The sequence below is a fragment of the Hypanus sabinus genome, chromosome 12 (genome assembly GCF_030144855.1).
Source record: "Hypanus sabinus isolate sHypSab1 chromosome 12, sHypSab1.hap1, whole genome shotgun sequence".
Taxonomy (NCBI): Eukaryota; Metazoa; Chordata; class Chondrichthyes; order Myliobatiformes; family Dasyatidae; genus Hypanus; species Hypanus sabinus.
Window position 1 is genome coordinate 19,687,199 of NC_082717.1, and position 26,939 is coordinate 19,714,137.

Sequence of the window (26,939 nt, forward strand, 5' to 3'; positions counted from 1 at the left end):
ATACCAGAGGGCATGCATTGAAGCTAAGAGGGGGTAGGTTTAAGGGGAATGTGAGGGGTAATTTTTTTACTCAGAGAGTTGTGGATGCCTGCATTGTACTGCCTGGCAAATTAATTTGAGGTTTTTAGGAGACGTTTGGATAGGTACGTGGATGTAAGGAAGATGGAGGGATAAGGACATGGTGTAGGATTAGTGTTTGGATATTTTTAAGTTGCTTTTTGACTGGTTCAACACAGCATTGTGGGCTGAATGGCCCATTCCTGTATTGTACTCATCTTGTTTCTATAACTTGAACTAAAGGATTATACTTTGTTTTGTCAGGTTGAATTTGACAAGTCAACCCGACAAAAGTTGTCAAGGATTGGAGTGTACCAATAAAGTAAATGCTTTTGACATCACACCTCCAGAAACGAAGGACTAGACCTGCATGTGACCACCAGATGGCACTGGCTACCTGTGTAATGGCACATCATCATCTCTGCATCTCCCAACTCTCTCCAGTCTTGGCTCAATTCTTGTTTCGTAAGATAAAGTGAAACATTAAGTGAAATTTCTCATCTGCCTGCACATCAAGCCCAACATCTTACAGGATATATTGTCACTTGGCATGCAAATTAGAATAGAAATCGTGGACTTAAATCATCATGTTAATGGTCTGGCTTTAGCTCGGAGGGGGGGCCAGGTGCTGGGTTAACAGCTGCTGGAACTGAGGATTCTGGGCCTTTGGCAGTCCTTCATTAGTAGAAGGATGAAAAGCAATTCGTAGAAATGCAGCAGAAAGAAAAGGGAAGGTTAGGTTACAGTTCCAGTAGAGACCATCCACGTTGCTGGGTTATCTCCCACCTCCAGAAATGTGACCAACATTCTTTTTTTTCAGATACTGGATAGAAAGCTGTGTAATTCTCTTTATAAATACCAAATGGAGTTCTGTTTATTTTAACAAGAGTGAAGTCGTCTGCAACTTGGTTACTCGTGAAATTATAAAATGATACCAAGGCTTGGTTGTGAGGGCAAAGTGAGGAGGTGGTGCTGAGTTGCTAATTTTTGTTGGATATACTTTTGATTTTTTCACATGATTTTCCATTCCCGTTATTTGTCAACTACCACACAAATAGGCAGAGCCCTTTAAATTTTGAGTAAAAAGAAACAGACAGTAAGTTAGCCAAAACACACTCAAATGTCAGTCATATTAAATCCCAAACACGAGAACGTCTGGAGATGCCAGAAATCCAGAGCAACACATGCTGGAGGAACTCAGCAGGCCAGGGAGCATCTATTCAAATGAACAAACAGTCGACGTTTTGGGCTGAGACCACTTGTCAGGACTGGAAAGGAAGGAGGAAGATGTCAGAATAAAAGTGTGGGGGGGGAGGGGAAAGAGGCTAGCTGGAAGGTGATGGGTGAAGCAGGTGAATGGGAAGGGTCAAAGACGGGAAGAAAGGATCTGATAGGAGAGGAGAGTGGACAGTAGGAGAAAGGGAAGGAGGAGGGGGCCTGGGGAAAGTAATAGGCAGGTGAGAAGAAGTAAAAGGTTGGAGTGGGGAATGGGGTGGAGGGGGGGGTGGAAGAATTTGTTCACCAGAAGGAGAAATCAACATTCATGCCACCAGGTTGGAGGAAACGCAGACAGAATATTCGGTGTTGCTCCACCACCATGACTTCATTTGTTGGATCAACAAGACAGAACTGGAATGGGAATCGGAATTAAAATGTTTGGCCACTGGTACAACCTACTTGGATGGTGCAGAGGTGCAATCCCATATTTCTTCAACAGATTTATGTATGTTTTCCTTCAAAAATCAAACAGTAGTGATTGACATTCACTGCCTGGACTTTCCAGAGTAATTCTGGAGGTTAGGCCTCTCACCTGGGATACAGAACTTGGGAGGAAAATTCTTGCAGTTGCTCGGCAAACCCATTTGTCTGTTTTACACCCAACAGTGAGAATGGATGCGCTAGTGACATCTATGTTGATTTAGATATTTCCCACTCTGTCACCAGCCACCCAACAAACAAGAACACGAACACAGATTAAATGAATTTCTTCCTATGGAAGCAGATGGAAGCTATCAGTGTCCCATATTTCATCTGCCGTACACATCATTCATCACTAACAAACTGAGCAGATGTGGTAAAAGGCTGCTGTCGGATTTAAGGCTTAAACCCGGTAGCTTTTGTAAAAGCATAGACACTTCCGACACAGAGAGTTTGGTTTTGTTTGTTGGACCTTAATCTGGACTTGAATCATCTCACCACACAGTCCCTCTCACTCCTCATTAGCCTCTGAGCTGGTGGGTATCCTGTTGCATAGAGCACTTGTGGTGCTCACATCAACACATTCCAAAACAAGACCATAAGATATAGGAGCAGAATTAGGCCATTTGGCCCACCAGATCAGCTCCACCATTTCATCGCAGCTGATCCATTTTTCCCCTCAGCCCCAATCTCCTGTCTTCTCTTCGTTTCCCTGGATGCCCTCACTAATCAAGAATCTATCAACCTCTGCCTTAAATGTACCCAATGACTAGGCTTCTGAAGTCATCTGTGGCTACAAGTTCCACAGATTCACCACTCTCTGGCTAAAGACATTCCTCTTCATCTCCATTGTAAAAGGACGTCCCTCTATTCTGAGGTCCTAGACTCTCCCACAACAGGAAACATCCTCTCCATATCCACTCAATCAAGGCCTTTCACCATTCGTCACATTTCAGTTGAGGTCACCCCTCACTCTTCTGAATTCCAGCAAGTAGAGGCCCAGGGCCATCAAACGCTTTCCATATGACAAGTATTTCAACCCCAGAATTATTTTCATAGATCTCCTCTGAACCCTCTCCAATGTCAGCACATCCTTTCCTAGATGAGGGGCCTGTGCATGTGCGTGCTTCTGCAAGGAAGCTTGGAGTGTGCTGGAGTCAGGTGACAGTGCTCGTGACTGCTTATTCTGCCCCTGCTCTCCCCAACAACACCAAAAGCTTTCAATGAATATACTGAGATGAAGGGCGGGCTACACTTCACGACATCTACTCCAGTCATGTCTCCTTCAGCAGTCACTTAAATGGAGTCAGAGAGTCAAACAGCATGGAATCAGAGCTTTTAACCCAGTGCTTACCTTTCTACATTAGTTCCATTCACTGACTGCACTTTTACTTCAACAGACCGCTCACCCCCCCCCCCCCCCCCTCCAGACTCCGCCACACATCTATACACTAGGGGCAATTCACAGTGGATAATTAACCTACTAACCAGCATATCTTTGAGATTTGGGAGCAAAGCAGGGCACCTGGATGAAACCAGCATGTTCAGAGAGAGAATATACAAGCCCCATTCTGACAAGTCAGGGTCGAGGACTGCGAGGCCATGTCCCTACTAGCAATGCTGCTTACTGTCTATTATTGAACAGAGAGGTAAAGACAAGTGGCTAGTATTGCCACTTTGTTTAATAAATATTAACATTTTAAGTAACTTATCCCTATCAAATGAAATTAATTTATTATTTTTACCTTTTTAAATTTTTTTTAATTTGTTTCAAAGTGCATTTAAATCACCAGCATTTAAATTAGACTCTCGTGTTATCTTTTCCCAGCCCCCTGTGCTTCCTGCATAAAGGGATTCGCTCTATCCTCACTCCATATCATGGACCTCAGGATTTGAGTTGGAGTCAGCCACAATTCATACCTCATCCTCGGACTGCACAAGGAGATTTACTACATGGTTCTGGTCTTTAAACCGTCTTCTTTCACAGCAGTACTGTTCATGTGAAGATTGGAAAAATCTTTGCATTTAAAAATAGTAGGCCAAGACATCGATAAGGAAGGAAGAAATATTAGTTGTCATCAATCTGGCACACCTGATAATGCCTAATGATCAAAACTCCCAGACTATCCAATGAGTTTTTCTTAATGCTTAAACACAATCATAATTCATTTTTATTATTGATGTTGTGCAGTAATGTTTCAGTGAACCTCTGTGAACTTAGAGGAAGTGCTGGAACTGGAGCCCAGTGAATGGAGAGCATGAGTAGGAACTGGGACCTAGTGAGTGGAAAGCTGGAGCCCTGATGAATGGATATTTCTTTCATCACCAGGAGAGCCATTGCTCGTTAGTGGAATTTCCAAATGATCACATAGCAGATTAAATGACTAATATTTCTACTTTCCTTGACCGACTATTGTTGAAGGCAGATATTTTTCCAATCTTCAGTTGAGCATATGAATCAGACCAGCCTCTTGACCGCTTTGAGCGGGCTTCATCCTGGCTGATCTGAGTTTGCCCTCAATTCCATATTCCTATCCACCCACTGTAACCTCTCACCACTTCGCTAGAGTTTGGAAGAGTGAGAAATGCATTGATTAAAACATATAAGCGTGGTTTTTAAGACAACGCAGATGTGGAGAGAAATTTTCCTCATGTGTGAATCTGAGACTAGGGGACAACTGTTTACAAACAGGGGAGACTCATTTTCAAACAGATGAGGAAGTCACGAGTTTTTGGAACTCATCCCTAAAGCACGGTGGAAGCAGAGTCTATGGATATGTTTAAGACTGACGTAGACAGACTCTTGGGAAGAATAATGCTGACTGAGATTCAAACCTGAACTCAGAATTTTTACATTGTTTTGCCAATCCTATCACATGCACATTCAATTCATCTACACAGCATCACAACAGCCACTGTCCTTGATCCTACTCTGCAACACAAACGGCCTCAAGATCTCATTATTCTTTCCTTAACTCTAGACCTTAGATTATTTTAAATTCAATTTAAACGTTTGCAGTGCCTTCTTTTGCAAAGTAAAACAGAATAAAGTTATCTCCAGTGTGAGAAGAATTCAACTTACAGCCTTCTTCTACAAAAAGCGGGAGATGTTCTGTTAGTGGCTTCTCCGAGTCAAGCTCAGGTGCGGTAATGGAATAGTCAGGCTGGAAAGGCTTCAATGCATCTTGACCATATTCGCGCCATCTCCCATGAACAGGGAGATTACAGAGATGGGCATAGTCATCTGCAGTAAAGAATAAAAGCACTGTCAGGATAATCCAGAGGCAAATCACTGCAGATACAGGGAACATAATAATAATATCAATAATAATAAGGCAATAAACCCATATTAATATATTCTTTTAGCATAATATCTTGGTCCGAAACCGCTCTGAAAAACTTACAAAGAAAAACAAGAACTGAAATGACACATTTTAGAAAACATTATGCACATTCAAATGCACTTAGATTAACACTGCCTAGGACAGAGAAAGGAGAGGAATAACTGGCAGAAAACATCTACACAACAGTCAGATAAAATTTCTAAGGATATATTTTCATCAATGAAAACAGGATTCAGCACTCCAAGTGAGCAGAACCAATTCTGCTAAGAACACACCACTAAACGTTAATGAAAGCACAACCCAGAAAATTGAAGAAATTATCACTGTAGAAGAAAGAGACTGTTCATGGAAGATCATGACCCTCCATGGAAGACATTCCCATGATCTGAGCAGACTAGATATTGACAAGGAAATGTCAAGCCCCTGGCTCAGATTTGGTGACCTCTTCCCAGAAACAGAAGAGTCCCTTGTGGCAATACAGCACCAGGTGGTTAGCATAAAATGTATCAAAATACATAATAAAGGACCAACAAATTTCAAGACAATAAATGCATAAAATGCCAAGAGGAACCAGAAACAATATAGCACTTTACAAGATGCTGCAGCAGGTTAACTCAATCTGATTACTTACACAGGCACGATCACATAGCAAACATCCTTGCCAAAATCTTACCCTTAAAATACAAACTCATAAAAATACATACCTTATTATAAATACAAGCCTGACCTAGTTTTAGAGTCAGTCCTACAAATTATATTACAGATAGGATAATCCATAGGATATAATAATAATACAGGATAAATAAGCAAGATCAACTTACTAAATATATATAGCCATTCCAAACACACATAATATACAGAAACCAGTAAGTGAAAATTATTAGAAATATGCTGAATTAAAAGAGAAAACTGGAAGACTTTGGAACATGGACAGGGTATACATTGTCCCAATAATAATATCTACAACAGGAGTCATCCCAAATTCACTACACAATTGCATTAAATAGTTATGGTTACACAGCAATATCTATGTAAATCTCCAGAAAGCCACAACACTGAACACCACTGGAATAGTCCAGAAGTTCCCAGCGTTTGAGAAATGAGTGTAGTTTGGCTAAGCCCATATCCCAGGTTTTACCAGCTTGAGCTGAGGAAAAAAAAGTAATAATTAGACTTAGTTTAGGCTGGCATTGATGCAACACCCTTGCAGATTGCAGAATGGTGAGCTGAAAGCCATGATTAATGGAAGCCTTCAAACATAAATTGCCCAAAGCTGAAGTTTCTAAATTGAAAAGAAAAAGTGAAGAGTTCACAGAGAAGTCAACATTTTCAGAATAGGGGTTGTGTATGTACTGAGTGTAGAAGAAAGTGCTAGGGCTTAAGTCAAAATGCCATTCTGAACCGAGTCCCAATTTTATGTAATTTAAAAGGAAAATGACAGAATTAATTTAATATAATAATAAATATATAAATAATGATCTGGCATCAGTTGCCATTTGAGTCTCAAATGCTCACCACCTTTTATGTATACATTTCTTTCCAAAAATTGGCAATGAGATTGATAGTGAGGGGCAAAGGTAGAAATCGGCTGGTCAGTTAAACAGAAAAAAAAATGACAAATGGAATTTAATCCTGAGTAGCTAAAGCACTTGAGAATAGATAAGTGGTTTTAGCAGTTGTGGGGGTGTGATTAGTCCAAGGGCAGTTAAATAAATTGGGGATGAGAAAACAGGGGGTATAAATTCAAATTAACCAGGAGGAGGATTTAAGCAGACATGAAGAAAAGGTTTGTAAGTGGGAGTTTGGAACTCACTGCTTGAAAAGATGGGGGAAGCGCTCATTATATATAAAAACTTGGCTGCTTACTAGGTTGAATTAGGCTGGAGGGCTCTGTCTCAATCCAGTGGTCTCCTGGATGTAAACTTGCAATGATCCCAAGCTTTCTGCAAGGCTTGATTCTTAATTGTTCGATTATGTGTCAGTTTTCTGGTTTGCTTCTATGCCAGAGACATGTGATTTTCCCAGGTTTGGTTTGTGACATGTCCATCACCCAAATATCCTGAATCGTCTCTCGAGCATTTTCCAGAAAGCATAAGCTCAGGCAGCAACCATTAACTCTGTGAACCTACTTTCATGTCAAATCAGGGCTGCTAAGCGGTTGCATGGAATTGATTGAAACCAAGGAAAAACGCGGAGAACATAAACCCAGATGAATAAGGGGAACGTTTCAAAATGGAAGAGATTGGCATGTTGGCAGTACACACACATTAAAGATAAATAAACCAACTCGCTCTCCCTCAACATGAAATAAGTCATTGTGATGAAATACTCCCCACTTGTCTAGATGAATACATTCTCTCAGGAACCTCAATATCATTCAGGATAAAGCAGTTCTCTTTCGACTGGCATCCTTCCCAGTCCTGGAAAATGCTCATAGGTTCACAGAGTTATTGCCTTCATCACTGGCCCACTCCAGCCATTGTACAAAGTGCAGAGCAGTCTGTCTGTCTAGGCTTCTTCATTGCAGCTCCAGACCTCTGACTTCCATCATGTGGTGCTTCAGCAATTTCAGTCACAAATTACGTAAAGTTGCGTACTATCTTGACTTGGAAATATATTGTGGGTTCTTTGTCATCACTGGGTTGAAGTGCTGGAACTCCCTGCCCAATAGCAGTCAGATGGCACCTTCACTGAAAGCACTGCGACAGTTCAAGAAGTTAGCTCACCACCACTTTCTCAAGGGCACCTTGGGTTAAGAATAAACACTGGCTTTGGCAGTGATGCCCAGATCCCATGAGAGGATTAAAACGTGAAGTGATTCAAAGATTGCAGATTGTCATGCACTGCTGCATTCATGAGAAATAAAAACAGCAGTGGGTTTTGTAAGACACCATGTACAAGCTGGCATTATAAATACACTCTCTGGGCTAAGCTCATAATCACCTCTGAGTCATATGATTTTACAAGAGCAGGAGCACCAAGCTACCCAGCTACTATTCATACACGCCTTTCATGTTCCCTCCAGGTTTACAGTGTTACTTGACTTTCACCAACCTTAATTCAGTTCTAACTTATGTTTTATTTACTAACGCTACTCCCCGTTGACAAGAATACTAGAAGCGCTCAGGAAGCCAGACAACCAGGCAATTTCTGGAAGAGAGGAAAACCGTTATGATGAAGGGTCAGCAAACTCATGCACGAACTCCTTTCGCTTCCTATTGTGCGACTGCCATCTAGCCCACTGAGCAGTCGTACCCTCGCTGTTCAACTCCCAGTTGTCATATGCTAATGCTGCTCTTATCTTGCGGGAAAGTAAGGCTAAAGGACAAAATAACCTGAAGCCTACAAGCCTTTCCTTTCTCCAGCTGTCAGTCTTGGTCATGTAGAAGCCAGAGGAACCTGTTAAATTTTGTGGGGTAGCTATATCTGCAAAACTTCAACATCAGCATTAATTCTGTTGCAATGGAGGTAAAATCTCTCGTTTGGCACACGTTATTTTCCACTGACTGTAAGGGAAGGCAAAAGTGTGGATTAGAGTAATCACTAGGGGGCAGTTGGAGTGCACACTCTGAAATCTGTACACACGTGGCAACTTTCAGTTACACTTCCATGTGTAGGACCTGGCCTGTTCACCACCCTAATCAGAGAGAATGTTCCACATTGCTGGATAATTACACAATCAAGTTTCTACATCAAATGGAAAGTAACATTTAGTGAGAACTAAAAGAAATAAGATGAATGACTCCTCTTTCCCAGAGTTTTGAGCTCGATAGGGGCATTGCCACAGCACCTGAGACACAGCGGACTCAGCAGCTGTTCCAGCCCTTACCTGCCGGGAGTGAGATCAGACACATAACATCACAACTGGATGACCTGTTGTACAATGAGCTCCCTCCAACCATACTTGCCTCAACCCTCTCCATGTCTGCACCAAAGTTACGCAGGCCACTCTCTGTGGCACGATGCTCTTCAGAAACAAACAGACTGCAGAAAACTGCAGCTCTGATTCATCTGACTGTGGATCCTTGGACTATCGCCTTGAGCAGCCCATTCCCACACAAACACCCATCAGGAGCCTACCCACCAGCAACTAACATTTCCAAGGTATCCACCATGCCAGAATCTGGCACTCTTCATCAACTCTTCTGTGGGGCTTTATTCTTACAGACAACTGGACCTCCTCATATTTCAGACCTTGTTAAACCTAGAGTTTTGTCTGAATATTTGGACAACTCACTACTTTAATATACTCATCAAACATGGGAAACATGGAGCCCACTGTTATTTCACCTAAGACTGACTATCTAAGATGGCGGCACGACGCAGCAGCGCACAGCGACCACTTCAAAATAAATATCTGTGATCTGTCAAGTAGGATGCCATGCACAATCCTGATTTGATGGAGACGGACGGGTGAAGCACGGAGGAACATCCGGTGAAACTTTTGAAATGCTTGTTTCGCTGCCGCTGCTACTGTGCGATCGGAAAATCTCCGGGAGGAAGGCCCCGAATCCTTGGCTTTGCCTGTTCCTTGGCGGCCAGGGCCGGGGTTGAATCGCTCGGCAGAGATGGTGCTCAGTGCTCGGTGTCGGTGGGCTGGTCGGAGGCTCGAAGTTTTCGGACGGACTCAGAGTTGGCTGTGGTCGGGTGCTTCCAGGGGGCTGTATCGGCAAGGTTGTGGCGCTGGAGGTTCATGGCAGGAAGAGTTTTTCTTCCTTCTGCTGTCTGTGTGAGATGATGGGCTGTCGGGACTTTGAGATTTTTTTTTACCGTGCCCATGGTCTGCTCTTTATCAGATTATGGTATTGCTTTGCACTGTTGGAACTATATGTTAAGTTATGTGGTTTTTGGCAGATAGCCTTTTATTAATTATGGTATTGTCTGCACTGTTGCAACTAACTGTTAACTATAACTATGTGGTTTTGTGTAGGTTTTTGGTTTGTTGGGTCTCTTGACTTGGTGTGTCTGGGTAGTCTTGTTTTGTCTGATGGGTTTGGAGTTCCTTTCTGGGGAACATGCTAAGATGGTAGCGCGATATTGATACGCAGCAGCCTCTCCGGACTCTGGATTGGGGATTACCAACGTTATGTGGTTTTTCTTGTGTGGTCTGTTTTGTCGTGTGCTTTTGTGTTATCATTCTGGAGGAATGTTGTCTCATTTTTTAACTGCATTGCATTTGTGGTTTCTAAATGACAATAAACTGAATCTGAATCTGAATCATCAATAACTTGAATGATCACCTCAGGGGGCAATTAATGGTCAACAATATTGGTGTTAGAACAGAAATCACATTCATACAGTTATCTAATTAACACTGACTCCAGGCATCTAAGTTCTTTAAAACCTCAATTTATATCTCAAGCTCTGTAAAATAGAATTTTTATAGTGTAAAGTGCAATTGGAAACATTTTTGTCTCTAGTTAAGACCATAAGACATAGGAGCAGATTTAGAACCTTCATCCTACCATATCTGCTCTGCCATTCCATCATGGCTGATTCATTACCCCCTCTCCTGCCTTCTCACCGTAACCTGTGACACCCTTACTCATCAAGAACCTATTAACCTCCGCTATAAATACATAGTAACCAATGACTTGGCCTCCAAAGGTGTCTGTGGCAATGAATTCCACAGGTTCAACATAGTACCCCCTTACCTCTGATCTAAGTACAGGTAGTCCCTGAGTTACAAACGTCCGACTTATGGACAACTCGTACTTATGAACTGAGGAAGGAGAATGCCGTCCACCATTTTAAGTTGTTGCTGTTGGCACTGTGTTGAGTGTTTAACTTTGTATTTGGCTTAAATTTTTCTTAGTAAGATTCACCATGACACCGCCTGCGCGCCCCCCCCCCCCCCCCCGTTTCAGTCAGCTGGTGGCGCAGTGAGATCAGTGCCGGGCTGGAGAACAGAGTTTCCCGAGTTCGATCCAGTGATAGACTACTCCAGTGCCGGGTTGATGTTGATCCAGTGACTCCCGTACCATCTGTGCTGCATTGACGTCAAGCTTGCAACTCAACCTCGTAAAAAAAAACACTGCTGCCTCCAGTTTAAATACCCACGCGGAATATTGTGAATGATCAAATAGCCAAACACAGCACAGCCCCCACTTGTCCCGTTTAGCCTGTCTCAGTGCGGTGGTCCTTAGGACCCAGCGGACCTTGGGAGCCGGCAAAGGTTGGGAGCCGCCACCGGCAGTGTTTCTGTTCCATTGACAGGAAGCCATCGCAATTGAAAATAAAGTGGAAATAATAAAGCGTTTGGAAAGAGGTGAAACACCATCGGTCACTGGAAAAGTGTTAGGCTACAGTCGGTCAATGATCGGAACAATTTTAAAGGATAACGGATAAAGTGAGAATAATGGAGCATGTGAAAGGCCCTGCCCCGATGAAAGCTACAATTATTATTAAGCAACGCAGTGATTTAATTATTGGAATACACACGTTTCTTAAGTGTTTTATATGCATAGAAAGGTAAAATATAAAGTATATACCAAGACAAACATTTGACTGATGCTAAATAATACCAGATGTACTTGTTCTGACTTTTGTACAAATCCGACTTAAAGACGGACTCAGGAACGGAACTCGTACGTAACCCGGGGACTGCCTGTAATGTCCCTCTATTCTGAGGCTGTGCCCTCTGGTCCAAGCCACCCTCACTACGGGAAACACCGTCACCACATCCACTCTATCTCGGCTTTTCAATATGTACTATGTTTCAATGAGATTCCTCCTTCATTCTCCTAAACTGTAGTGCGTACAGGCACAGAACTATGAAATGCTCCTCGTATGTTAACCCTTTCATTCCAGGAATCATTCTCGTGAACCTTCTCTGCACTATCCCCAATGTTAGCATATATTTTCTTAGGCAAGGGGCACAAAACCGCTCACAATATTCCAAGTGCAGTCTGACCAATGTCTTATAAAGCCTCAGCATTATACCCTTGCCTTTATATACTAGTCTTCTTGAAATGAATGCTAACATTCCATTTGCCTTCCTTACCACCGACTTAACCGGTAAACTAACTGTTAAAGGATCCTGCACAAGGACTCCCAGGTTCCTTTGTACTTAAGATTTTTGAATTTCCTCCCCATTCAGAAAATAGTCTACACCTTTATTCCTTCTGAAAAGTGCACGGCCATAGACTTCCCTACACTATATTCCATCTGGCACCTCTCTGCCCATTCTCCCAATCTGTCAAAGTGCTTCTGCAGACTCTCTGATCCCTCAAAGCTACTTGCCTGTCCACCAAACTTCATATCATCTGCAAACTTGGGTATAAAGCCATCAATTCTGAAATCCAAATCATTAACATATAACGTGAAAAGAAGTGATCCAAACCCCGATCCCTGTTGAACACCATTAATCTCTATCAGCCAACCAGAAAAGGCTCCCTTTATTCCTATTTGCCTCTTACTAGTCAGAAAATCTTCTATCCATGTTAGCCCCTTTCCTGTAATACCATGAGCTCTTATGTTGTTAAGCAGCCTCATAAGCATCGCCTTCAGGTCTTCTGAAAATCCAAGTAAACAACATCCTACTTCTGGTAGAATTGGTTCTTACCCTCAATAATTTCTCATTCTTGTCTATCCTACCTGTTATTTCCTCAAAGAATCCCAACAGATTTGTCAGACAAGATTTCACCTTAAGGAGACCATACTGACTTTGGCCTATTTTACCATGTGCCTCCAAGTATCCTGAAACCCCATCCTTAATAATGGACTCCAACATCTTCCCAACCGCTGAAGTCAGGTTAACTGGCCTATAATTTCCTTCCTTCTGCCTCCCTCCCTTCTTAAAGAGTGAAATGACATTTATAATTTTCCATTCCAGAAATTAGTGATTACTAAAAGATCATTACTATGCCTCCACAATCTATTCAACCACCTCTTTCATAATCCTGGGATGTAATCCGCCTGATCCACGTGACATATCTACCTTCAGACCTTTCAGCTTCCCACGTACATTCTCCTTAGTAATAGTAATTGCACTCACTTGTGCCTCCTAACACTTGAAATTCTGACATACTGGTAGCATCTTCCACAGTGAAGACTAATGCAAAATACTTATTAAGTTCTTTCTCCCCCATTATTACCTCTCCAGCATCATTTTCCAGTGGTCCAGTATTCATTCTCACTTCTCTTTTACCCATATATATAAATTCTGAAACAACGTTTGGTATTCTCTTTGATATTATTGGCTAGCTTAGATTGCCTTCATATTTCACCTTTTCTTTCCTTATGGGTTTTTATTTGCCTTCTATTGGTCTTTAAAAGCTTCCCAGTCCTCTAACTTTTCATTAACATTTGCTATATTGTATATCCTCTTTTTTGCTTTTATGCTATGCTTGACTTCCCTTATCAGTCACAGTTGCCTCTTTTTCCATTTAGAATACTTTTTCATCATTGGGATGTATCTATGCTGAGTTGTTCCCAGAAACTCCAGCATAGGCTGCTCTGCTGCCATCCCTGCTACTGTCCCATTCCAATCAACTTTGACCAGCTCCTCTCTCGTACCTCTGTAATTCCCTTTCCTCTGCTCTAATTCTGATACATCTAACTTTATCTTCTCCCTCTCAAACTGCAGGGTGAATTCTAATATCCATTTGTGTCTCTTCTTAAATCTTTATGTACAGAATCTGAAAATACCTTTGGTGTCCTCTTTAATATTAGCTAGAGTCCTCTTCCAAACAATTTTGGCCATGCCTCTGTAATTCCCTGTACTCTAATCTAATACTGACACATCTGACTTTACTTTCTCCTTCTCAAATTGCAGGCTGCATTCTATCACATTATGATCACTGTCTCCTAAGGATTCCTTTACCTTAAGCTCCCTAATCACATCTGGGTCATTACACAGTCCAGTAACCATTCTCCTAGTGTGCTCAACCACAGCTGCTCTAAAAGCCATCTTGCAAGAACTCTACAAATGCTCTCTCTTGGGATCCACACCAACCTGATTTTTCCAATCTACCTGCATATTGAAATACTGGACTTGGTGTGGATAACGTGCCTGATGACTATCTTTTGGTAGGAGAGCAATTAGGGAACAGTGATCACATCACCTAAAATTTTAAGACAGCTATAGATAAGGACAAGTATGGACCTTGTGGGAAAGCATAAATTAGAGCACAGCAAATTACAAGAGTATTAAATAAGGACTAGGGAAAGTTCATTGGGAACAGTGGTTTTTGGGACAAGACCATATCTGATATACGGAGGGTGTTTAAAGACCAACTGCACAGAGCACAGGATGGGTATGCTCCAACAAGAAAGAAAGACAAGGATGGCAAGATAAGGGAATCTTGGATGTTGAGAGAGGAGGTGAATTTATTGAAAAAGAAAAAGGAAGCACATATAAAGTTTAAGTAATGAAACAGACTTTGTGGATTATAAAGAAGTGTGGAAGGAACTCAAGAACGGAATTAGAAAAGCCAGGAGGGGCCCTAAAAATCCTTGGCAAGCAGGATTAAATAAAACCCAAGACATCCTACACATACATCAAGAGCAAGAAGTTAGATCGTGCAGGAGTGGGTAGGGCCACTCAAAGACAAAGGGAGAACACTTGTTTGAAGATGAAGGTTGTGTGTGAATTCCTAAGTGAGCACTTACATCAGTATTTACCAAGGAGGAGGAAATGGAGAATAAAGGAGTCAGTACAGAGCGTCCTAATATTCTAGGGCATTTCGAGATAAAGGAGGAGGTTACATGGCATCTCTTAAAGAACATTAAGGTGGATAAGTGCCCAGGTTATTAGGAGAGGCAAAAGATAAGATTGCTGGGGACTTGACCAATATCTTTGTGTCCTCTCTAGGCACAGGTGGCTAATTTGTTTAATTTTTTTTTAAGAAGGGAAATAATAATTCTGGAAACTACAGACCGGTGAGATTCACATCAGTGGTAGGGAAGTTACTGGAGAGGAATCCTATGGATAGGATTTATGATCATTTGGAAAACGATGTCTAATTAGGGACAGTCAGCATGGGTTTGTACGGAGCAAGCTCTATCTGATTAATTTGACTGTTTTACAAGAAGGTGACGAAAGTGATTGATGAAGGTAGAACTGTGGATTTTGCCTGCTCCAATTTTGGCAAGGCGTTGACAAGGTCCCTCATGGAAGATTAGGATTAAGATGCATGGGATCCACAGTGATTTGCTGTTTGGATTTAGAATTCGATTGCCCATAGAGTGCAGAGAGCAATGGTCGACGGGACATATTCTAGTTGCAGGTCTGTGATTAGTGGTGTTCCACACACCACACAAAGTTGTGGCTTTATAAAACTCCAGTTAGGCTGCAGTATTGCCTTCAGTTGTGGTCTCCCCTTGATATGAACGGTTTTGAGGTTGTGGAGAAGGTGCAGAAGTAGTCTGCCAGGATGCTGCCTGGATTAGAGGGCATGAGATATAATGAGAGGTTAGACAAATGTGGGCTGTATTCTCAAGAGTGACAGAGAATGAAGGAAGATATGATAGTAGCCTATAAGATTATGAGAGGCATAGAAATAGTAGGCAGCCAGTATATTTTCCTCATGGTTTAAATGTCTGATACCAGAGGGTATGTATTTAAGCTGCGGGGGTTATGTTCAAAGGACATTATTTTTTACATGTAGTGGTGGGTGCCCAGAATGCACTGCCTGGGGTGGTGTTGGAGGTAAATGCAACAGAGGTGTTCAAGGGAATCTTAGATAGGCATATGAATGTGCAGAAATGGAAAATGGGCATTGTGAGGGCAGAAGAGATTGGTTTAATTGGGTATTGGGTTGGCACAACATCATGGGCTGGTGGGCGTACTCTTGTGCTGTCCATCTTACATTTTGTGTAATCCACTGCCACAACTCTCTGAGGTGGAGATCTCTAAAACTCCACCACCTCCTGACTGAATCAGTCACTCCTCATCACCTGCATTTTAAGTGTGCCCGAAGCTCACCACAGCTCCACCCCAAATGTCTAAGCAGAGTGAGGTGGCCATGAGACATCAGGCAAAGCGGACAAAGTGGAGGCAACAAATCGGAGGCCCAGGAGAGGCTAAGAAATGAGTAAGAAAACCGAGAAAAGCCAAAAGAGAACAAGAGGTTATGATTAAAAGACTGGATCAAAAATACTCTAATGTACAGATGACAGAACACACTAACAACATGGAAATGATTTAAGTGTTTCCATTCTTACAATATTTATGCTAATCAGCATATACAAGTTTGGTGCTGAAAATGCCACAGGGAATGCATTAGAAACAAGACTGCTCAGGATGCTAAAAGAATCAAGAATTTGCAACAAAATACGTTAAGTAATCAGTCTAATGTTTCACTTGCTTTTGTATTTACATTAATTTTAGGTACTGCCAATGTAATTTTCCATTTTCCAAGTTTCAGCAGAAACATTATCAAGCAATTTGTCAAAGGAATCTGGAGCAGTGAAAGACCATATTTGGGTCAATTCCTGTCTGCCGCTTTAAGACGCCACATTCATTAAGGAATAGTGAAACATTCCCAAAGCTCTGCAACAGGTTTGCCATCTACGGAGGAACTGAGAACGTCAAGAGTCTGAAAAGCTTCAGCTGACACAGTTGCCAAAACGCTTGGAAGCAAATTTCTTTCCCTGTCTGGTTTCTCTCGATATCAAGAGAACTCTGAAATACAGAACAGACAGAGCAAGTCGACATTGAACTCCAGTACAATTCCTCAGTACACAGAGATTATTGGAATTTTTTTTACTCTGTGAGGTCAGCCAACAGGGCTAAAATTGCTTAACTGCCTCTGGTTTTTGTTCTCCAGATCCATTTGTGCCTGAAAGGCTGATGAACAACTTAGACTTCTTTTGCTCACCTTTCATTTTGAAGTAGATGCCTTAAAGCTAGATGAGAACTGTCGATCTACACGGGACATAAGCATCCAATGTGGGCATGTCAAGATATCATCAGTCATGCCCCACTTTGAATAGTAAGGGGAAGCAGGCCAACTCACAACCTCAGCAGCTTTCAAAGGCACTCAAAGCATGCAGAGGAGAAGCCAACGTTATAATAAAAAGCAACATGGATTTATAGAGAGGTTTTTCACAAGCTCAGGTATCGCGAAGTATTTTAAAGTCAATCAAGTGCCTGTTAAAGTGTTGTTACTGTGCAATGTAAGAAACTTGGAAGTTATTTTGTGCCCAGCAAGCTCCTGTAATTAGCAATGTGTTAATTAATAGATTATAGATGAGAAACTGAAGACAGAAGTGTGAAAGAAAACAGAGAATTTCATCAGAACATTTCTATCGAAAGATTATTAATGTAACACATTAACTCTGTATTGCTTGCCACAGTTATTGTTTGGGTATTTCCAAACATTCTCTGCTACTGTAATTTCTTTAGTGGCATCGACTGAGTGATAAAGGTTGGCAAGGATATTACTGAAAACACCTCTGCTCTTTCAAATCATGCCTTCAGACCTTAATCATCTACAGTTTGCATGGAACTTCACACAGAAGAATGAATGATTCAGGCTCAACGTAATGGGAGAGCATTGAAATACAAAGAGCAAATATCAAACTGCAACATAGCAATCCTCAAATAACTTCCTGCACACATTCTTGCCAAATGGCATCCCACACGGAATAGATATGGCTTCACTTTCCCCTTCTAACTTTTCAAGATTCACTTTATCCTCAATTTGGCAAGCCAGCCTATGTCACCATCAGCATCTGCTGAAGTATGCATGCAATATCTGGTCCTATCTTCCAACTCCAGCTCTTGGCACTAGCTTCCCTGGCTCCAGACATGGGCATATCCAGGCACATTTTGACAAGTATGAAACAAGGGATCTGAGCCAAGGGCACCAAACCTTATGTTAGTCATGATGGCTCAACATAAAGAAATCAGTCAATGGTCAAAACAACATACAAAAACAACTTAAAAACTGCAATTGACCAAATTTACTTTTAAAAATATTTCCAATCAAAATGCAATTACTTCAACTTAAATCAATCAAAAATAGGAAAACTAACCGTTAAAAAAGCACTGCGAATCTTCTGCAGGTTAAGGGGTTAATGTTTTGGCCACTGATCTAGTGCAAGGTCCTTGACAAATGCTATCGAGTGCAGAGCAACACACTTTGACTTTACAGCCCTTTCCATTAATACTTTTTTCCAGTTTTCTAGGAAAGGTTGGCGAATTTCTTGTCCAAATGAGAAGGTGATGCTAATGCTGTAAGTAAGAAACTGTTGGACTCAATGTGCCATTCTCTATTCACCCCTGACATTCAAAAGTTGACTGCCTCAGCGAAAGACTTTGAACTTTAATCAAGCACAACAAAGCAGATTGTAGTTGTCAAAGTTTTTCAAGACATTTGCTTTCAGCAAGGATGGCTCTTTTATGTGAGGCAAATCAGCATTCTGTATTCCTTGCACCTCAATGCAATTTCCACTGGGCCAGAAGCAGATTATAGGGCGTTCTGGAGGATGTCAGCAATCAGGGAGACCTGCACTGTCCCTGATGACTACATCTGTGAGATGTACTGTACATCCAGCTGCAGCTCCTTACAACCCTTGTTAGGGAACTGGAGCTGGAGCTGGATGGCCTTCAGATAATTTGGAAGATTGAGTGGTTGATAGAGAAGAGTTACAGGAGACATTCACACCTAAGTTGCAAGAGACAGGTAGCTGGGCGACTGTCAGGAGAGGGAACAGAATAAGAAGTTAGTGCAGAGAATCCTTGTGGCCATCCCCTCAATAACAACTATAGCACTTTGGATGCATGGATAAGGGGAACAACAGTGGCTGGGCCTCTGGCTCAGAAGGAAAGGGGGGTGAAGTGGAGAGTGGTGGCAATAAGGGATTCAATAGTTAAAAAAACAGACTCAAGACTTTGTGCGTGTGGATGAGACTTCTGGTTGGTATGTTACTTCCCAGGGTGTCAGAGATGTCTTGGATTGACTCCACAACATTCCTTGTGGGGGTGGGGGAGGAGGGGAAGTGAGCACCCAGAGGTCGTAGGACACAAAAACAGGAAGAAAGGTATAAAGCAGGATTTCAAGGGTAGTAATCTCTAGACAGCTGCCTGTGCCACATACCAGTGAGTGCAAGGATGAAGAGCTGGCGTAGGGGAAGGGTTTCAGAGTTGTGGACCTTTGAGATCACTTCAGGGAAAGATACAACCTGTGCAAAAGAGACAGGGTACATCTGAAATCGTGAGGTTTGCCAGAGCTGTTGAGAAGGTTTTAAACTATGCTGGCTGGGAATGAGAAACTGAGCGTTAGGTCAGACGATGGGCAGTTGGTGTAAAGATAGAAGCAATATGCAGAGAGACTGTTTCAAAAAGGGGCAGGGAGGGAGATAAAGGGGGCAGTGAGTAGCATTGCTAATCAGGGACAGCATCACAACTGCAGAAAGGCAAGACCGCCCAATGATTCAGCACGGGAGGAATCAGAAACAGGAAGAGAGCATTCCCTCCTCTGGGAGAATTCTAGCGATCTCCCAGTGGCAATAGGGACATTGAGGAGCCGATTGGGAGGCAGATTTTGGAAAGGGCTGCTGTCATGGGTCTCTGGCAGTGAGTCTGCCTCTGTCACTCAGAAGGGAAGGGGGTAGAAGAGGAATGCAACAATGATAGGAGATCAATAGCTAGAGAAGCAGACAGGAGAGTCCATGGACATTAAAGAGACCCTGGATGGTACGTCGCCTCCCAAATGCCATGGTCAGGGATGCTGCAGATCAGGTCCCAGGTCCACGTCATTCTAAAGGAGGAGATTGAGCAGCCGTAAATCATGGTACATACACATAGGGAGTAGGTACAGTGCTGAAAAAGAAGACATCCAGGGTAGTAATTTCTGGGTAGCTGTCTGTGCCACATGCCTGTGAGGGTAAGAACAAGATGATTTGGGCTGATGAACGTGCAGCTGATGAATCGGTGGAGAGGATAAGGTTTCAGATTTCTGGAACATTGGGATCTCTTCTGGGGAAGGTATGACCTATACAAAAAGAATGGGTTACACCTGGACACAAGGGGGACCAATACCCTTGTGTGCAAGTTTGCCAGAGCTGTTGGGGAGGATTTAAACTCATTTGGCAGGGGAATGGGAACCAGAGTGATAGGGCTGAGGATGGGGCAGTTGATATTACAAGTAAATGCAATGCAGTGGCAGCTAATAGGGCAAAACTGCAGTCAATGGGATGAGCTGAAGTGCAACGTGGGGACAAAATCGAAAAGGGTGACATTTTCAGAACTGAAATCGACAGGTATGATGTTGTGGGCATCACTGAGTTGTGGTTGAATGAAGATTATACTTGGGAGCTTAATATCCAAAGATACACATTGTATCGAAAGGACAGGCAAGTAGGCAGATAGGTAGAGTGTCTGTCGGTAAAAAATGAAAACAAATGCTTAGGAAGAGGCAAAATTGGATCAAAAGATGTAGAACTGTCGTGGGAAGAGTTAAGAAACTGCAAGGATGAAAAAAAAACTGGTGAGAGTTATATAGGGTTTCTGAACAGTAGCTGGGATGTGGAAGACATATTATGATGGGAGACAGAAAAGGCATGTAAAAAAGCGTAATGTTGCGATAATCATGGGGGATTTAAGTATGCAAGTAGATTAGGAAAGCCAGGCTGGTGCTGCATCCCAAGAGATGGAATTTGTAGTGTGCCAATGAGATGTTTTTTAGAGCAGCTTGTGGTTGAGTTCATCAGGGGAATGGCAATTCTGCATCATGGTGTTGTGTAATGGACCAGATTTGATTTGAGAGCTTAAGGTAAAGGAATCTTGGGAGGTAGTGATCATAATATGATAGAATTCCCTGCAGTTTGAGAGGGAGAAGCTAAAGCCAGAAGTGTCAGTGTTACAGTGGAATAATGGGATTTACAGAGGAATGAGAAAGGAGCTGGCCAGAGTTGATTGGAAGGGGACACTATCTGGGATGACCATTGAACAGCAATGGCTGGAGTTTCTGGGAGCAATTTGGAAGGTGCAGGACAGATTCCATGACTGAGAAGGCAAGCCAAACACAGCGTTCACCTGCTATCACCACCTTATATTTCTTGCACCAGTCTGCAATCTGCAAAATAGTATAGTTCCATGAATGTGGTCATATCTGTCTTATTCCTCAGTTATACCAATAAAGCCTCATTAGACAAGCTCTCCAGTCTGTAACATCTGCGCACTGCCATAACATTTTTCTGGACAAGTAATGCTACACCTCACCCCCTGCTCTGTCTAAGACAATAAAACCCCAGAACATTGAGCTGCCAGTCCTGCCCCTCCTGCAACCAAGTCTCACTAATGTCTACAACATCACAGTTTAACATGCTGATCCATGCCCTAAGCTCACTACCTTTCCTACGGTACTCCTTACACTAAAATATATGCAGGTCAGAACATTAGTCCCACCATGGTCAACCTTCTGGTTTCTGACTTTGACTTAACATTTTTCTCCACAACCTCTCCATTATCTGTTCTGTTGCTCAGGTTCCCATCCCCTTGCAACTCTAGTTTAAACCTCCACCATTCCCACCCATCCCACCCCCCCCGCCCCACCACCATGCAGCAAACCTTCCTACTAGTATATTAGTCCCCCTCCAGTTCAGATGCAAACCATCCTTTCTGTACAGGTCCCACCTTCCCTGAAACAAAGCCCCATTATCCAAAAATCTGAAGCCCTCCCTCCTGCACCATCTCTTTAGCCATGTGTTAAACTTTGTGATCTTCCTATTTCTGGCCTCCATAGCACATGGCATGGATAGCAATCCTGAGGTCATGACCCTGGAGGTCCTATTCTTTAACTTAGCACCTATCTCCTTGAATTCATTTTGCAGGGCCTCATCACCCTTCCTATCCATGTCATTGATACCAACGTGGACCATGACTTTTGGCTGCTCACCCTCCCACTTAAGGATTCTGTGGACTCAATTGAAGATGCCTTTGACCCTGGCACCCAGAAGACTACATACCATCTGGGAATCTCATTCTCATCCACAGATCCTCCATTCTGTTCCCTGAACCAATGAATCCCCTATCTATGACTGCAGTTTTCCTCTTATTTCTCCCTTCCCTTCTGAAGGAATTGGTGATTTTGTGGCCAAGCTTGCGGGCAATGTGAAGATAGGTGTAGAGGCAAGTCGTGTTGAGGAAGCAGGGAGCCTGCGGAAGGATTTCAGCAAATTAGGAGAATGGGCAAAGAAGTGGCAGATGGAATAGTGTGTAGGGAATTGCATGGTCATGCACTTTGGTAGTAGGAATAAAGGCATAGACTATTTCATAAATAGGGAGCAAATTCAAAAATCAGAAGTGCAAAGACACTTGGGAGACCTCATGCAGGATTCCCAAAGTTTAACTCAGTGGTGGGGAAGGCAAATGCAATGTTGGCGTTTATTTTGAGAGGACAAAATGTAAGTTCAAGGATGTGATGCTGAGGTTTTATGGGGCATTGGTCAAACCACAGTTGGAATATTGTGAGCAGTTTTGGGCCCCTCACTTAACCAAAGATGTGCTGACTTTGGAGAGTATCCTAAGGAAATTCACGAGAATGATTCCTGGAATCATTCCTGATTCATTGAAGCGTGTGATGGCTCTGGGCCTGTACTCACTGGAATTTAGAAGAATGCAGGGCGATCTCTTTGAAACATCAAATATTGAATGGCTTAGATAGAGTGGATATGGAGAGGATGTTTCCAATAGCGGAGAGTCTAGGATGAGAAGGCACAGCCTCGGTACAGAGGGATGTCCAGTTTCAACAGAGATAAAAAAGAGTGTGTTTATCCAGAGGTTAGTGAATCTCTGGAATTCATTGCAACAGACGGCTGTGGAGGCCAAGTTATCGTGTATATTTAGAGGGAAGATTAAATAAATATTAATCTTAGTCAGGGTGTCAAAGGTTATGGGTAGAAGGCAGGAAATAGGACTGAGAGGGATAATAAATCAGTTATGACTTGATTGGCCAAATGGCCTAATTCTATTCCTATGTCTTCTGGATAAGCTTCAAATTCTCTAATATTGATTTTATAAAATATCTTAAAACCACTAATAATAGTGGGTGTCTTGTGACTGTGGAGAGAGAACTTGGATCTGGTATGAGCTTGCCTTCACCCATTTTATATCTCCCAGATACCATATTGGAAGGGCTGAATATTATTATTCCATTCCCTGAATGATGTTAAAACCTCTTTTTTTACTATTTTTTTAGGAAGGCAAAATAAAAGCATCAAAGAACATCGTTCATCACTTTGGTCAGTTCTAGTGCAATGAGAGATTTGGGAACCTGACTAGATTCCCAGTATGAAGCTTAGATGGGACAGAATTTGTTGACTATGTGCAGAAAGGATTCCTGACACAGTATATGGACAGGTCAACTAACGAGGCCATACTAGATAGTTACAGGTAGTGAACCTGGTCAGGATGACAGATCTCAAACTGAGTCAGCACTTTGAATGGAGCAACCATAAGTCCCTGACCTTTTTCATAGCCATGGACAAGGTTAGGAGCAGACAGCAGAGGAGCATATTTAACTGGGGAAAGGAGCTAAATAAAGGATATTAGGCAGGAACTTTGGAGAATAAACTGGGGCAGATTTTCTCAAGTAAATGCACAGTCAAAATGAGGAAGCTGCTTGCATGGGGTTCTGAACTGGTTTGTCCTCCTGGGACAGGGAAAGGATAGTAGGATGTAGGAAGCATGATTGACAAGAGAGGTGGAACATTTAGTAACATTTAGTAGGTGCCTGGAGTCAGAGGAAGTAAGGGAGGTCTTTAATGAATACTTTGCCAGTGTTCACCAGTGAGAAGGACCTTGTTGAAAATTAAGTTGGTGTAGAACTGTGCTGGAGCATGTCAAGGTTAAGAAAGGTCCAGGCCAGAAAGGATGGATCTCAGATTACCACAGGAAGTGAGGGAAGAGATAGCAGGAACATTGAAGATAATTTTTGTGACCTCACTGGCCACATAATTAGTACCAGAGGATTGGAGGACGGCAAATGTCATTCCTTTGTTCAAGAAAGGTAATAGTCCATATTTCACATTCAGTAACCTAACTACTGCACTACTTTTCCTGTTTTTATAAACTAGGTCTGGCAAAGAGAAAATACTGTCCATCAAATGTATGCAAAATTTCCACTCGGTAGGGATATGCAGCCAAATAGTCTGGTGCAGTGTGGGCACACGTAAGTGATGGCCGTGGTTAGTAGTTGAGTCTTTTGGTTGTTCAGACTCTCGTCTCGCAGCTCCCACTTGCTTTCTGTGGCACTGCAAAGATTGCTGTAATGTGGTGCAGCTCCCCCTTGAACAGATTTCCTCCAGGTGTATCTATTGAGTGCAGAGTCTTTCCAGTTCTTAGATGTAATGTTGAGTTCCTTCAGGCTGGTTTTATTTCTGAAGTGTTTCCTTTCCCAACAGGGTTGCCTTGACCTTCCATCAACTGGGAGTAAAGGATCTGTTTAGGGGGACATGAGTTAGGCATCCGAATGGCACAACCTATCCGTTGGAAATGGCGTTGCTTTACCATGGTGGAGATGCTGCTCACGTTGACCTCCTCCAGTACACCAGCGTCAGTGCGTCTGCCCTTAAGCTGATCCTCAAAATCTCTCGCAAAGCTCTTTGGTGGTATTGTTCAGGGCTTTCAGATGTCTACTGCAGGAGGTCCATGATTCAGCTCCATACAGTAATGTGGAGCTCTACAGACCAAATGTTTTGGTTGGACCTGTAGGCTGCAGTTTTCAAAGACTCTTTTTGTCAATCCTGTGAGCACTACTCAGGTGGTGGCTGATCTCTTGAGGTGATGTCTGCTTTTGAGGAGCGAACACTGCCAAGGTCGGGAAAGTGGTCTACATTTTCAAGGGCAATATTGTCAACTTTTATGGAGGGCTGGACAAATGGCTGATTGGATGGTGGCTGACATAGGACCTGCTACTTGTTAAAATTTTCAATATGCATCAGTAAAGGCATTCAGGATACATTGGATGTCTTCTTCAGAGTGTGTTGCAATGGTGTCACCGTCCACATACTGACAGTGGCAGTGCTGATTCTGTTCTTCGCCTTGAACCAGCTGAGGTTGAAAACCCTGCTGCCCATTCTATACACGATTGGGATTCCCTGAGCCAGATCTTGACCAGTGAGGTGAAGGATGGCAGCAATTAAGACGGGCTCAATGATGCAGCCCTGTTTCACTCCTGTCTTGACAGTGAGGGACCTGATTCAGCTGAGTATTGTGGCTGACATGGAGTAGCCTCAGCATTTGTAAGTGCCTGGCAGGGCAGCCATGTTTTGATAATATATGCCCGAGAGCTTGGTGGACTACAGTATCAAGTACCATTGTCAAATCTATGACAAGGATTGACTTTGTCCACGCCAGTCATTGATACAGATGATAAACAACAACAGACTCAGCACTGATCCCTGTGGCACTCGACCAGTCTCAAGTCTCCAGTCAGAGATTCAACCATCTATTACCACTCTCTGGCTTCTCCCACAAAGCCAATGTCTAATCCAATTTATTTCTTCATTCTGTGAATGCTAAGCAACTGAATCTTCTTGACCAACTTCACATGCAGGACCTTGTTAAAGTACCTTCCCAGGTCATAAGAAGGATCTCTGCTGGATTAGGTTATATTATAATAATAGAATCTGGTCAAGTTCCCAAATCTTTCATTGCACTAGAACTGCCTTGACCTAAGTGATGAATGATATCCTTTGATTTTTTTTTGCCTTCCTAGAAAAATACTTTAAAAAAAAAGAGGTTCTAACGTAATTCAGGGAAGGGAATAACATTATTCAGCCCTTCCAACATGGTATCTGGAAGATATAAAATGGGTGAAGGCAAACTCATACCAGATCCAAGTTCTCTCTCCACAGTCACAAGACACCCATTATTATTAGTGGTTTTAAGATATTTTATAAAAAAAAGTTTATTGAAAAGCAGGAATCTGCAGATGACGAAATTCTGAGAGAAAGACTGAAATTGTTCAAAATACTCAGGAGTTCAGAAAGCATTTGTGGAGAGGGAAATAAAAGTATAACAGAACATAGAATATAGAAAAACTACAGCATAGTACAGACCCTTCAGACCACAATGCTGTGCCGAACTGAACTTACTTTAGAAATTACCTTGGGTTACCTATAGCCCTCTATTTTACTAAGCTCCATGTACAAAGATGTATCACTTGCTATCAGCTTAAGGACAACTGATATGGAATGCCAATTCTTTCATTCTCCCCACTGATTTCCCAGCAATTTCTGCTTTGACTATGAAAATTACTAATGCCATTCAGGCTGTTCTCTGCCCAAAAATGAAAATGCTCATCAATTTTTTCAATGTATTGTTATTCATAAAATTACCTTCAATACTTTCCTACAGTTTCATCCATCTTGCCTACAGCTCAAACAAGATAGCGTGAAATTCGTCAAGCTATCTAGGTATGACTACAGGGTGATCGGGATGTTATAAACATGATGTTAACCAATTGCCACAAAGTGGAAACACAAGGGAATGCAGATGCTGGAACCTGGAGTGAGGTCAACAATTCAATTTGACCTCACAGCCCCACTGAGCTCCTCCATAGATTGCTTGTGGAACTGCACACTGTTCAGGAATTGGGGCATTTTCAGCAAGCCAGCTGTCCACTTCTCTATGAAAGAGATTGTGGCTCTGTCAGAAGGCTTTACAAAGATGAAAGGTCCTCACAGGGTAGGTAATATGCACAGATGTTAATAAATCCAATAAGTTGCTCAGAAAAAGAATGTAAGCTATCGAGTGATTGGAATAGCATAGTTGTATTCATACGGAAGCACAAAGCAGGTGGGACTAGAGTAAGTGGAAGGAGAACGGGAAGAAAAATGTGTAGGATGTGGGTCTATTGGATTGCGTGGTCTAATGCGGCTTGAAGA

General features: G+C 42.4%; 1 protein-coding gene across 3 annotated transcripts in view; it reads right to left on the minus strand.

Moving 5' to 3' along the window:
• ltbp1 (latent transforming growth factor beta binding protein 1) overlaps positions 1–26,939 on the minus strand; it is a 416,523-nt gene that overhangs the window by 9,591 nt on the left and 379,993 nt on the right. For all 3 annotated transcript variants that reach the window (XM_059985624.1, XM_059985626.1, XM_059985625.1), the window contains one exon: positions 4,838–4,999. In XM_059985624.1, the coding sequence (XP_059841607.1) occupies positions 4,838–4,999 (162 nt within the window). The remainder of the gene's footprint in view (positions 1–4,837; positions 5,000–26,939) is intronic.